Here is a 15,125-nt window from a genome sequence, read left to right as displayed (position 1 = left end):
GAATTTGATAGCCAGTTAGTAAGTATGTTAACCGTAAAACAATTTGTTTAGTATAATGGAACTGGTTCGCTGTTCAATGTGTATTATATACAATTTTGTGTATTATGTAAAATTTTTCATTTTGTGTATTATGTAAAATTTTACATAATGCACATAATGATGATATAACTTAATTCGTTTCGTACATAATCAAAAAACAAATTACTAAGCTAAAACGTAATTTAAATAAAAGCTTTAACTCAACCGATATCAATTATGATTATTTTTTGTTAAGAACGCATTAACAATCGAACATTGGTCTATATAATTCCAAATTAGATGATTTGAAAAAAAAAATGTTTTCTAAATACGAAATACAAGGATTACATGTTCCTTTGTTTAAATGCTTGCTAGTTTGTAGTCATACGAGTACATGTGTGAATGTTTGTATTATGTTGAATAGATTAATTTGTGTTTTTATCTTCGTTTCTTTAGTATTTGATGTAAACAAACAATTGAATAAAAAGCAAAGCCTAAAATATTGTAATCATATGTAATTATAATACTTGTATATTTTCTTTATAAATTTAAAATTGATAACACAAGACTAGTCTTGGTGGTATATTCATCTTGCTTTAAGAAAATTTTACTGCAAGACTCTTATAAATTATGTATAGAGAGCAGAGAGAGAAGTCCAATTAACTAAACCAAGATAAACGTCGCTACTAAAACAAGGAATATCATAAAAAAATAAATCATTTTTGGTGAAATTTTGGGCGTTATAATTTTACAAGTCCAGTTTCATTATTGCTATACTTGCAATACTGAATCGAGTAACTTTTTTATTAATAAAAATTATAACATTAATACAAGGGTTACTTGTGGTAAGGCTTTGTGTGAGCTCGTCTGGGTATGTACCACTCACTTATCAGATATTCTACCGCCAAATAGCAATATTTAGTAGCACAAGGGATATAACATCTTAGTTCCCAAGGTTGGTGGCGCGTTGACGATGTACGAGTACATAGGGTCTAACAAACCAAGGCTCCCAATTCAGTACATTGGTAGCCATGGATTAGTAGACGCTATGGTGACTATTGGAAAAATTATGCTTACTGTTTGGTTACCCATACATCTGTTATACCATCAGGCGGCGCGTAAGAGGTGTAAGGAATATATAATATTTTTTACAGTGCCTATATCTCAGTAATAGCTAATTTTGTCCTCAAGTGACCCACTTGCACGTTGGTCTTCCTAACTGGAATATAACTAAATAATAAAAAAAAAACAAAAATATTTTTTTAATTTTTCAATTGATATCGTTGATAGATAATTTATATATATAATCGGCTTATACGTTAATATAGTTCATTTGATGACATAAGTATTATTTCAAGCGACTTATTCACAAAATTAAATACCATTATTTATTTGTGGAACCCCAGTTCAGCATCCAACTCTTACCCACCGTTTTCATTAAATTACTTGCATAATGAATAAACGTATTACACAGGGGCCTCTTTTCTCAACTTTTTTTATTATAAGGCGGAGAGAACTGTCGGCTTTAAGTTATTTTTTATCTGTGACATAATAAATTTTATTCGGTCGTCCCTTTACTAGATTTATTCCAAATGTAAATGGTCTGACCTTGTGATTGTCTTTTGCATTTTTGATCTTGTAATGAAGTAGATTAATATCTGATGTAATTTTTATGTCTTAATAGTTATTGAAATCAGATAATAAAAAAAATGGGGAATAGCAAGCTAATTGTGTATCTATTTTCTATAATACGATTAATAATCCACGTTTATTTGATGGTAATAATAAATAGTTTACCGTTTAAACAGTAATAATTAGTTTTGTTGTGTTCCGATTTGAAGGGTGAGTGAGTTACAGGCACAAGAGACATAACATCTTAGTTAATAAGATAGGTTGCACATTGGTGATATACCGTAATGGTAGAAAAAAATATATAAATAATAATTAAGAAAATATAACAAATCATGGCGCTTTGGTTTGAACTTTGAACCTACAATCATCGATTAAGATTCACGCATTTTAACTACTGGACCACCTAGGCACTTAATTTATTATTCATTAAGTATATTACCTTTTATTAGTATTGTAATAAATTATTTTATATAAAAAAACTTAAATGAAAATTAAAATTGATTTATTTTTAACTTTTTTGAGTGTTATTTTTTTAATTTGATGTAAACGTTACAAGTAATAAAAATTATGTGCTATACACTACATACGCATTGTAAGAATCCTTGTCAAAAAGGAAAGGAACTACTAGCCTGTAAGAAGCTTAGTACTATTAATTCATTATTTTAAAGTGATTCCTGCCATCCTCTTTTTGTTAAGGCAAAGCCGCTGGCAAACGGCAAAATGTACGACAAAAATTGTACTTGGTTTTAGTTTTAAGAGCGGAAATATAAAGAGGTATAGCGCATTGCACGGAATTTTAAAATAACTCAGCATAAATTCCAATGTACTAAAACATTTTATGCTAACAAACACTACCATTTTTTTATTGTGCCATTACTGTACCGTCAACAAAAAAGATACTACTATATAATATAAAAATTATAGTCAATTTAACTACAAATTGTTTTTGTAAAAAATATGTGAACTATTTAATATTAATTACTATTCGGTAAACCTGATACTGTTCTTTATATAATAATGAAATAGAATATAATTTTAAAATTCACTGTTTATTATACGACCAATGAAAATTCTCTTATATTATGTTAGAAAATATTCAACTTATTTCAATTTTATTTAAAAAGTATGACTGATGAAATTTCACCTAATAACATTAGCTTTTGTCTGAGCTAGTTTATTAGTTAAGAATCTTTTTATTAACGTTAAATACATGATAGAAGTTACTAATTATAGTACGTAATATTGTTTATCTTTTTATTTAGAAATAATGATTTATCTTTTTTTTTTAATTTATTCGATTTTTTTCATGATATGTTTGACTGACATTTTTTTCTCTTGCAGTATCAACAGTAGATGTTGATGCGGTGCTCGGGCGGACTGCGTCGTTGCCTTGTGACGTCACACCCGATACGAACGAAGATAGAGTATACATGGTGCTCTGGTTTCGAAAAAGTGGTGGGAAACCAATATACAGGTAAAAATACAATTTAAACAAACATTATTATAAGTTATTTTATTGAAATGTAATTAACAATAAAAAGATCTATTTAATATCTTTTATTTGGATTTTAACCACGATCATAACAAAAAATTTGTGTAATATTCATACATGTATATATATATATATATAACAAATACATTGCTACAGTTTATCTTTATCATTTTAATAAGACTAAAATGAACGCAAAATTTCAGCGACAAGATAATATTATAAAATTCATTACGATTAAATAAAAGGATAAAATTGAGAAAGTGAGGCAACACGGTGCTAATAACAAAGATATGGAAACCACAGACGTCTTTATCGAATCTTTTACGTATATTTGAAGATATTTATGTTCGATAAAAGACTTTGTTGTGAACAATAAAATTTTCCCGGTTTATAATTAAGCCTGTTAAGGCGGTGCTAATGAACCGTTCGCGTCACCTAAAACGGATAAGCGGAAGCCCGGTACCGACGATCCAATTAGCGTACAGAAAATACACTTACAATGAAACGCACTTAAGACATTTCACGCGAGTTCGTTAACGATCACACTTGATTTGCGGGGGTTCACAACCTTTTATTGTCCTCAAGCTCCGAGAGGGCAGCCCCATTCAATCGTAAACATCAAATTAGCCCTTGAAAGCACTTACGAGTTCCATTAGCCTCTGATGTAAAAAAAAATCTTTATCTTTTGTTAGGGCCTGAAAATGTTTACGATCCAGGAAAGACCTTCCCGAGTTCTATTGAAACAAGTTAATAGCTTCCGATGTTTTTAAAACGAAACCTCTATTGAAATTAATTAATTAGCGATTGAATGGATATTTGTTATGTTATTTTTCAATTTATTCATCGATTTAAATTAATTACCTCAGAAATTGTGTTTTTTTTAAACAAATAAAATATAAATTACGTGGAATTAAAAAGTGAATATAAAAAGGTGTTTCAATCAGTTTAAGTAGACAAAATGGCTCAATAAACTTATGGAAGTTGCACAGACAATAATTCAATTAGGCGAACGAGAAAATTTCTATTGAATCTGTAGACGCTAACGTACTTAATATCGTTATTGGGATTCAAGCTATGTCTAAATTGAAATTATAATAATTTTGTGCTCTTCAAACGAAAAATATTATGAACCAGTGCATATTTTTACACGATGACATTGTAAAAATATCCTACTAAAAATAATTTATTATATATATTAGAAAAAAAAATAAGTTTAGTTCGTCAAAAACACACATACTTATGTAAATAAACTTATATTTTCTCTCTTAAATGTCAATAGATCAAAAAGTTTCACTTGAGTACGGAACTTTTTAAGCTTTCAGCTCAATCGGTTATGTGGAACTAGCTTAAAATTCTGTTACAGATACATACAAACAGATAAAAATAAATAGCAATTCATTTATCGAGCGAAAACGATATTGGAATAACCGTTGCTCCTCTTTACGAAGGGAATTACCTGAAATCGCAATTATAAATATCAACGACAATAAATGAGGAATGGCGAAAGGAACGTTCTGCGGGGATAATGCACCCCCCATAAAAAGCCTACTTAAATTGTTAAATTTACCTGCGAACAGCAGGGCGTACAACCAAATCATCTTCCTCTAAGCTTCTTGGTGTATAAATTAGGACGAAGGTCGGTAAATTGAGAAACGTACCCTTCGTCCGGAAATTGAAAAACTTCACCGTAGCCTCCTTATTTTCGTTCTAGAACTTGACAGACTCTTCGTTGGGAAAAATAAATTTAGGAACGGACCACGTGGCAATTTATTTGCTTTTATTAAGCTGGAATGGCCATCGTGATTGTTTTGTTAGTAAATTGTGTTATGGAAATTTTTTATACGATGTTATTTTCAGTAATAAGTAAGTTTAATAGAATATCAAAATCTATTTGAAAATATATTTCGTTCGAATTGATTTGTTAACGCAATTAACATTAAAATAATTACAGTACTCGAATAAAATACGACGCCACGTATTGTATGAAACAATAACAATATTTTTATATTAAGTGCGCGGGTGTTATTTAGTCCCTAAGGGGTAATATATACTATAATAATTATTGTGAGGGAAATAGTTTGTTTTTCATTAAATTAAAAATGAATTCCCATTGGGCTAATAATAATCATTTTGTTACAGTTTCGACGTGCGAGGGCGTTCATTTAATAAAGCATTACAATGGTCCGACCCTGGGGCCTTCGGTCCCCGGGCCTACTTCGCAACTGTGGCCCGACCAGCCGCACTAACACTGAGCTCGGTGCAGCTGGACGATGAAGGGGTATACAGATGTCGCGTTGATTTCAAAAACTCACCAACTAGAAACTTCCAGATACGGCTCATTGTTATAGGTAAGTTTTTTATTTATAGAATAGGTAGGTGGACTGGCAAATGAACCACACGAAGGTAAGTAGTCACCACTGCCTATAGACATTGGCATTGTAAGAAACATTTACCATCCCTAACATCAATAATACACCGCAAATCTTGGGAACTAAAATTTATGTACCTGTAGTTACACTGGTTCACTCACCCTTCAAACCAAAACACAACCAGTACTGCTGTTTTGTGATAGAATATCTGATGATTGGGTATGTACCCAGGCGGGCTTGCATAAAGCCCTAACTATATTAATTATTCAATACTTTTAATTGACTTTGAATTAATTCCTTTCCACCTAGGTTGACAGATAGGTTGACGTTTATGGCTTCTAATCAAGTTTTTTACGGTCATAGATTGAAGTTACGTCTGCAACTTTTGCCAATAAACTATTAGTATCTAAGTTAAATGAATATGACTTAAATCGTTCGGGTATTTTCTGAGCTCCAGCTCCGTCCATCCAGCTTTACAATACATTTAATATTGTTTTAAATCTAATAATGATGATAATTACATTTCATAATTTTATTAACTTAAAATTTTAGTATTCTAAGTAATCAATATTAGTTTTCTAAGTTATGATTTAACGAGAGAACAAAAAATCTCTTGAAACTTTTCATCTCGAATGAAAATTTCATAAGGCTGCGACAGGGAATCAATTTAGTCATTATGGATGAGTCGCGGGAGCATCGTGGCTGAGTAATGACGTCCCGTGGACATTTTAATTATGAACTGTCGGCGATGCTCAGACCACGTTGATAAAAACGCCAGCGATGACGTAGATAAAATCTGCTGGAGACAGGGAGGATTTAACAGGAAATTAGATTTGAATGTTTAAAAAAAATAAGTTTTAAAAACGAGTATTACTCTCGGCTTTGACTAAGCTTCTTTTAAATTTATAAGTAAGCGACTGAAACAAGTTTTAAAACGTAGAGTTTAGTGGAGACCCCGTCAAGTATATATTTACTATTTACTGTAGTTGTTTTAAAGTGTGTTTGTTGAAAAATATAATTAGTGTGCCAGTGTTTTTTATCATTGTCACATACTAGTAAAACATTTTTGTTCACATTATAACATACGCAAACAAAAACTTCTGCATTAGCTTGTTCGAAGCCCGTCTGTTCTACAGACTAATCTATCACCGACAACACGAGTAATGCAAATTATAATTTATAAGCTATCAATAAAACCATAGTAATCGTTTTTCAATAATAGTTTGCATACTTTTTAATTTATCGATATAATATTTTTTTGTGCTTTGAGAGGTTGGTAGTGATTTTGTTTATTTTGGCTTATTTAATTCAAGGCTAATTATTTTTAACAATATAAGATTGCATCTAAAAAAATAGGCATGAGAATGAATCTATTTATTTACTCTTTGGTTGTCACCTAAATACGGAGTCAATTCACTTATGACTCCGACTATAGGTGACAACGTATATCTTAAGCTTTAAAGCCTGTCCTTAAACATGAGAGTCCTTAGCTCAGCCGTAAAAAGTCTGTTTCATTACTTTACCTAAAAACAGATAGATAAGAAACCGAAACGTAGATTTGAAATTTAATACGAAAGTTACTAGAACTTTATTTACTCTTACTTATAATTTTTTTTTCGAAATCAAACAGTTGCAATAATAGTAAGAAGGACTTTTAGAGTTATATAACGAGCCTAACTTCATTAAAACTATTAACAGTGAATGCCTCCAATGGGATATGCAATTGGACGCGTCTACCTAACTACCAAAATGAAATGGAGGGAATGCCACCATTAACTGCTTCGTTTGTTGTTTTTAAAACTCCGTTTTGTAAAACAAAAGGAATTAATGACATACAGGAAGTGTATCTTTACCATTACTACTGTCATTTCATTATTAACACTGAAATAGATAAATTAAAGATCAATAAGTGGATAAGCAAACGATTGACGTTTCAATATTGCTTCTTTGACGTACAACACGGGAATCGTATAAGCGTTTAAACGCCGAGTAAACTACGGTCGCTCAAAGAAATTACCCCATCCAAAGTGACGACAGACGCTAGCAAAGGAGATAGAAAATTTTCTTTTGCTCGGAACAAAGCATTTAAAGTAAGCCTCATACCACGTGTACTCCATTCAAATCCATTAGACAACTCGTGCCAAGAGGCAATTTACTTTATATCTTTTGTTAGCAAAGGACCCGTTCCCACAAAGAACTGTTCTGTAATCAGGTGTGCTCGCGTGGTCATAAATCAAATTACATTTTATAACAACGGAGTCTCATTCACAAGATAAGCAAAATAAATATACTTACCCTTTGATTCCCATCAATTAATTAATTTATCACGTTACATTCTGTGATGTGGTCGCTCTTATCTCTGTAACGTTATTATGGTAACTGCCTCGTTTAATAGCTAGCTAATAAGACTAAAGACTCTGGATACAGATTCCTGATCAAACCAATAAAAATCTTCTGGGGTTTTCAATCAAAATATTTTCAGCGCTACCTGAAGCTTAAAAGATGGCAGAATATACGCTGTGCCTCAGAAAACATGCAGACCTATGAATGATCTATGTTCAGTCGTGTTGAATTCCCGTGCTATACGTTCGATAGTATTAAATGATTGAGTAAATAGGGTGTACCTTAGTTTGCGTTCACGTCATGGGCTCAAACCCCAGGTCACGCTAATAAAAAGTTATTGGGTGTTTCTATATAAAAATCTTATTAGCAGCTCGAAGTCGAGAAGTTGTATGTGAGTAGATTTCCGTGCCTCGGAAATCACGTAAAGCCGTTGGTCTTGCACCTGAACTCTTTCCGGTCGTGTCGGATTGCCGTTCCATCGGCTTATGAGAGTGAAGGAATAGAGACTACGTCTGTGTTTGCGCACACACTTGAATACTATAATACATCCTGTGCAGTTGGTTGGTCTTTCTTGAGAATAGCCATCATGGCCGAAATCCGTCAGGAGGACATTAACATCATTATCAACATAGTTACGAGTACATAATAAATAAATATTTTTTTAAATTACTTTTAAACAAACAAACGAAATAGTTAGTTATGCTTTAAAATTCAAAGCTGTTTGTGTATTAATGTAATGTTTTTATATATTACAAGATAATATATGTACATTATATTTAAATGGAACTAAATTATGTCAACATGTATGTAAATTTGAATAAAAACTTCATTTTATTTAGTGTTTAACTTATATCACAATTGTTTATTGATTACTAGCTCGCCATTTTTATTGCAAAAATTTCACCGTATAAGATATTTAATATTTAAGGAATATTAAATGATAAATAATGATTTATTGAAAATTTTATATTCAGTCTAACAAAACCTATTAACCTGTGTTAATTTTTTGTTTGTAATAGTATGCTCTCGAGGTATTCTCGTTGTCATCAAGAAATAATCAGATAATGGGATCCAATGGAAATTGAGGGAAATCGTTAAATTTGATAGTACTATGCAGCGTGTTTATTGAACTCTCTCAAAGCCCGAAACAAATTAAAACTTAAATATATAAACAGCTTAAATTAATACCGGACTATAATGAAAAACCTAAATAAATAGCCTGATAATGTCCCACTGCTGGATTAAGGCCTCCTCTCCCTTTTGAGGAGAAGTTTTGGAGCTTATTTCACCAAGATGCTCCAATGCAGATTGGTAGAATACACATGTGGCATAATTTCAATGAAATTAGACACATGCAGATTTCCTCACGATGTTTTCCTTCACCGTCAAGCGCGAGCTGAATTATAAACACAAATTAAGCTCATGAAAATTCAGAGGTGCTTGCCCAGGTTTGAACCCACGATCATCGGTTAAGATTCACGCGTTCTAACCACTGGGCCATCTCGGCTACACATCTATTTGCACTCCAAGCATCCCTTTTTATAATGAAGATTTTTATTCATCAAAATACACAGTATGTCACTAACTCGGTTCAAAATATTAATACAGCTTAATTTAAATAAATAATAGTTGAAATACACTTATATTATTTGTATATACAGTATATACTATTTACATAATTTTCAAATACTTTGTACTTTCAACGATTTCATATGACGGTGGCGCAAGGCCACGAATCTATCCCCTACGATAAATCAGCGCAACACGCCTAAACTTAACTTTAAAAATGTTAATAAAAAATTTAGTGAAATTTACAAAATGTCAATCAATAATTATGACATTTAAGCCATGTTTTCAGGTTAGAATCGAACTCGGTCCAGACGACTAATCGTAATATATCAGTAGGGACCAGTACCAAGTAATTGTTACACGGAGAACTGAAATTTATGTTTGCAATCTTTCATTATACTAACATTAGCATATTGGTGACGCGAAGCCAAGAGCCTATTCCCTACGATAAACCAACGCAACGCGCCTAAAGAGTTTTCACTTCAAAAATCATAAATGTAGATAGGTTGACAAAAAGTAATTGCAATACTGTGTACTATTGAGACAAAAATAAATAAAAAAGTATTACGTGTGTTGTTGTCACTTGGAGTTAATCTTTATTTTATTATTTTTTGCTTTTAGTGTAGTGACTTTTTGATTTAATTAAATTTTTGGTTAGCTGGGCCCTTAAACAGGTGCCTTGTAGACTGCTTCTTTGTTTTATTAATACTCCGATTCACTTTTTCTTTAATTTATTAGAAGCATTTTTGTTGAAAATTTAGTAAGTACGAGGTATACACAGCAAATCTCTTCAACAAAGTCCTTACAAAGTGTACTGTTATTTTCTATAGCTGGTGACCAGGACTGCGTCCACGTTTATTAGGCAAAAAAAATACCCGCGCTCGTGTTTTGATAAAGTCATTAAATGTACAGACACACCGTACATACCTTATTATATGTGTAGTTAAATTTTTTCACTGTTATTCGATTTGTGCGCAACAGCAGCACAACAATATTCAGAGCCTGTTGTTATACTGCACACGTAGATATATATATATATATATATATATATATTTATATATGTATGCACGCCTACTGTAGTTTGTCCAATGTGTAAACAAATTTCTTTCCACTGTAAAGTTACTTTATTTATAAGATATATAATTCGAAGACCGTATTTCAGCAGTTATTTAAATAAGCCCACCAAAATATAAATCGTTTTTTCCACAGATAATAAATGACTAAGTTTGGCCATAAGTCAATTAACAAAATAAACAGTCAATTAAAATATACATAAATAATTATCTATTGGTATGAAATATACGGTACTTAAAAATGATTATTTCTAAAATATAATATTATAGGTTATTATCATTTGCTCACATTAGGCACTTGTAGAACGAATAACAAATGTTTTTAGCAAAGTAATATTTATGGCAACACTATATTAATATGTTGAAAACACTTAACTTGTCAAATAAAATACATTTATATTACTAATATAAATGTATTTATAATAAGTGAAGTAATATGAAGTCAAGTTAATATAACAAAAGTTATTACATAGGCGTGAAATAATGATTTGAAATAATAATGCAGAAGACGTGGTGATTTCTTATTATCCCGTAAGCCGATCAGCGTTATTAAGTATACGGTAAAATAATAAGAGAATTATTTGTTATCTCCCACCGAGAATCGTTTCCCCTCTTGTTTTCATTGGGGTTAAGTCTGTTTATTTTGCGAGCTCATTTTTCTGTTAAACGTGGTATTTTTCATTAACCACGTGAACTGTAAAAAATAATAATAAAAAACCAGAAACCTTATATGATTCGATTCGTAGATTATAAATTATATTTTTTTTTTATTAAAAGCTCTTCATACATTGAAATCAAAAATAACAAAACAAAAAATATGGTAGCAGTTCAAAGCACTAATGTATGGGGGCACCACCATCAAATGAGCGTCGCTTGAACTTTGCCCATTTATTTGCGGTCTTTACTATTTTATTAAAAGGCGCTCGCGCATTTTGACAGGTAGCTCGATTTTCAATATGTAATAATGTAATAGTTTTAATGTAGCCAGACCTATGCATGATTAAATATAAAGCGATTGTAGATGCAGTGTAAGGCACAAAAAATACCGTTATTTTTAAACTAATTCTTATTATAATATTATAATTGAAAAAATAAAATACCCACTATGAGTTATTATTACAAATGATAACGTATGGGAGACGTGACATAACTACCCACTAATAAATAAAGACCTAAAGAGTGTCAGAGAAAACAACAAAAAATTTGAAAGTGTATTTTTGTAAAAAACTCATAGAGCGAATGTCGTTGTGTTTGGTGGTAATAAAATAGTCCTGCGAGGTTATTAGTGTATTACAAATAACCATAAATATGTCGATACTAATTGGAGATTTGGTGATATACATAGAGATTGATGTGCTACAGCGTCATCTAGTAGTCTTTTTTATAGCATTTAACAAAGTGAATACTACAAAAACCTCCTGAATGAAAAACACATATGCGTGCAAATTGTCATAATGAGTAATCGGTCAACCGATGATAAATTATAATAAAATTTATCACCGTAAATCATCGTATCTCAAACAATCATTGCTGTTATCTATTTTTATATATTTTAAATGTGTAATAATTTTATTATTTTTGTTGCAGTGCCCCCTCATCAGATGTTGTTATACGACAAATCAGGAGCTGATGTATCCGGTATTGTTGGCCCTTTAGTCGAAGGGGCTGCGTTAGTACTTGTTTGCGAAGTAAGGGGAGGTGAGTTTCCTTGTATATATAGGTATTTGGTAGTTAATTTGTTAATATTTTGTTTCTCAGTTATTTATAATAAGAATAAATATTTAGTTCATAGTTCCATATATGCATAACCTGTATTGTTTTAATCATAGATGAATGAATGAGTTGTCCAGTGTTGATCAAACGAGTCAATATTTATTAAATGTCAATGCTGAGAGAGATTAATATCAAAATTGACATGCGACACGTACTTCAATAGTGACAGTTAAAATACAGGAAAATAATGGGAAATAACAATAACGTACTTTTAAATGTTGTATTTAAAATCGATTAAAAAAAGTTGAAACAATTTTTTATCGATATGAACTTCTTGAGTTCGACATCGATATTTCACTGATATTGCTCATTGTTATTATTATTTTTTAATTTATTTATTAGGTTTGCTAGCGATTTTTCACTGGTTATTCTTACATACATAATAATAATACATCCACAGATTATGTAAAATCATTTTAAAGCAAACAATACATGCTTATTAAGTCACAGTTACTGATTACTGGCTAAATAGTAATTCAAAGTTATAATAATATATAAATTGAGAGTTTAATTTTACAATAAATGTATTACTCCCTTAGTAAAGCGTTAAATATCGATTAGTTTACCGAGTAATTATATCGAAATGGAAACAATATTAAAGGCAGATAATTAAAAAAAAGTGTATTATTAATATATTATATGAGTAGCCACAACTTCAGGTTAACGGGAACTTTAAATAATTTTCAATAAGTCCATAAATTAACAAAGATTTTATTTCTTCTTTCCTTTAAAATAGCAATTACAATATGTCCGCATGCATTATCGTATAACAATCAACTGTTCCTTATATTACTGTCAATTTTAAAATTACAATATCATGTTCTAAATTTATTTATAAAGACTTCCGTACCAATAAGTATCTATTGAAAATCTGTAATTAAATATATCCTATAATGATTCTTTATAATTATACATAAGTATGTTGTTAAATAATATCATAGGCTTACATATGTATGTAAATAATTACACGTGCAACTATAATTGCGATCTAACTTAGATTTTGTTTACATCACAGGTGTATTTTTATGTGCATAATTACAATTATTTTACGTATGACTGAAGATCCAAGAAAATTTTAGTCTTGTTTTCCGTCGTTTAATATTTTCATATATTATAATAGCTTTAAACACAAATATTATTAAAATGATAACTTAGCTCCATAATTATAATTGACTTAATTTGTTTGAAGAGTTTGAAACCTTCTAGGTTTTTCTTTAATTATGAATTTAATTAAACCAACATTATCAATACTTGTTGTTGTTTTTAGGTTTAATAAATAATAATTCTAATTATATACAATGAATCAAGTGTTAAGTGACTTAAAAATCTTTATATAATCATTATTAAAAGTAACGTTTTTTACGTTTTTTTCGACTGTCAATGCATGTTCCTGTATACCGTAATCGGTATATTTACTGTCAATGATAGTAATATTCAGTTAAAAACTGAATGTATTTGCATATATTATGTGTCTGGTTTCATTTAAAATTAAAATTTCAGTCTAAGCACGCGTTTCATCGACCACCTTCATAAGTCGATGTGTATCCTAGGGTAGCCTATTAATATCGTTATAAATATCTGTGGCTATTTTTATTTTACACATTTTTAACGTAATAAATTCGTGTATAACAAATTCGTGACTGTCCACCTACGCAGGTGGACAGTTACGAATATGTTATATATATTTTTATAACTTATATGTTAGTCACTTCTTTCGAATTCATAGGCAGTTTATTTACTCTTTGTTTACTGAGGGTATGATAATTATACTTATATATTTATATATTTTTTTACCCTTATTAGCAACCTATCCAGACGGGCTTGCATTTTTATGTTATTTTATTTTTTTTATATTCGCCGGGAGGGCAAATGACTCTACTCCACCTGATGGTAAGTGGTAGTAGAGTCCAAACGCGACGACCGCCAGTACAGACGGGAAAAACGTTCTGCACTAGCCGCCTTCGCCTTGCCGGCCCGCAAGGTGCCTCTTCATGCCTCGTTTGAAGGAACCCGGGTTGCATGAAACAACCAGTAATTAATACAGTATTTAATAAGAAACTATTTTATTAAAAACGTTACAAAATGCTCATATTTACTCATACACTCTATGATTTACATAATATAAGTATTATTGAACATCCGTACAAATTAATTTATTTTCGTAACGCGAACTAATGTTAGTTTTAAATAAAGTAGAATTTATTCGTGTAACATCAGGACCAACGTTATATGAATTTATGCCCGAGTGACTCCGTATACTCATTTGTCAAATTTTCTATTGCTGTTTCGACATTTGAAACTTTGACGATTGACGCGTTGTATAAGTTATTGTAGCACATAATTTCCAATATTTAATGTTGTGTGACAAGAATATTGTGTTGCTCCCAAAATCTGACCAAAGCAGATAGGGAACTTTTCAGTTTTATTAAATGGGGGAAAGAGTAGGAATGAGTAGATATTTAGAGCGGAATAGAATCGCCAAGACCTAACGATAAAATACGAGAAAAATGTAATAAATAATATATTAACTTATTAAACTTTAAACGTCATTAGAAGAATTGTATAATTTAAAAAAAATATATATTTGATGAAGAGGACGTAAAAAGGGAAATTCCAGATAGAACAAGGAGACATTAAATTTTCTCAATAAAATGATTTACAATTTTGAACATTTTATATTTCTGAACAAAATATAATTTAAACTTCGATAATGCATTTGGCACGTCTCGGCGAGCTAACTGAAATTACCACTCTTCGATTTTTCTATTGCTTGACTCTTTTATGGAAACATTGGAAGAGATATTCCATTCCGATGGCTTCATTGAAAAGTCCGCAGTATGGACGGCTGGCGGTGCG

At 30.8% G+C, this 15,125-nt stretch overlaps 1 protein-coding gene across 1 annotated transcript in view; it reads left to right on the top strand.

Annotated features, from left to right (window-relative positions):
* LOC126775944 (neural cell adhesion molecule 1-like) overlaps positions 1 to 15,125 on the top strand; it is a 137,231-nt gene that overhangs the window by 98,812 nt on the left and 23,294 nt on the right. Inside the window, exons 2-4 of the mRNA XM_050498155.1 lie at positions 2,992 to 3,124; positions 5,282 to 5,490; positions 12,084 to 12,194. Coding sequence (XP_050354112.1) covers positions 2,992 to 3,124; positions 5,282 to 5,490; positions 12,084 to 12,194 — 453 coding nt within the window. The remainder of the gene's footprint in view (positions 1 to 2,991; positions 3,125 to 5,281; positions 5,491 to 12,083; positions 12,195 to 15,125) is intronic.

Source organism: Nymphalis io, chromosome 19, assembly GCF_905147045.1.
Source record: "Nymphalis io chromosome 19, ilAglIoxx1.1, whole genome shotgun sequence".
NCBI lineage: Eukaryota > Metazoa > Arthropoda > Insecta > Lepidoptera > Nymphalidae > Nymphalis > Nymphalis io.
Note: the sequence above shows the minus strand (reverse complement) of the source record. Positions and strands in the feature narration are given on the sequence as shown.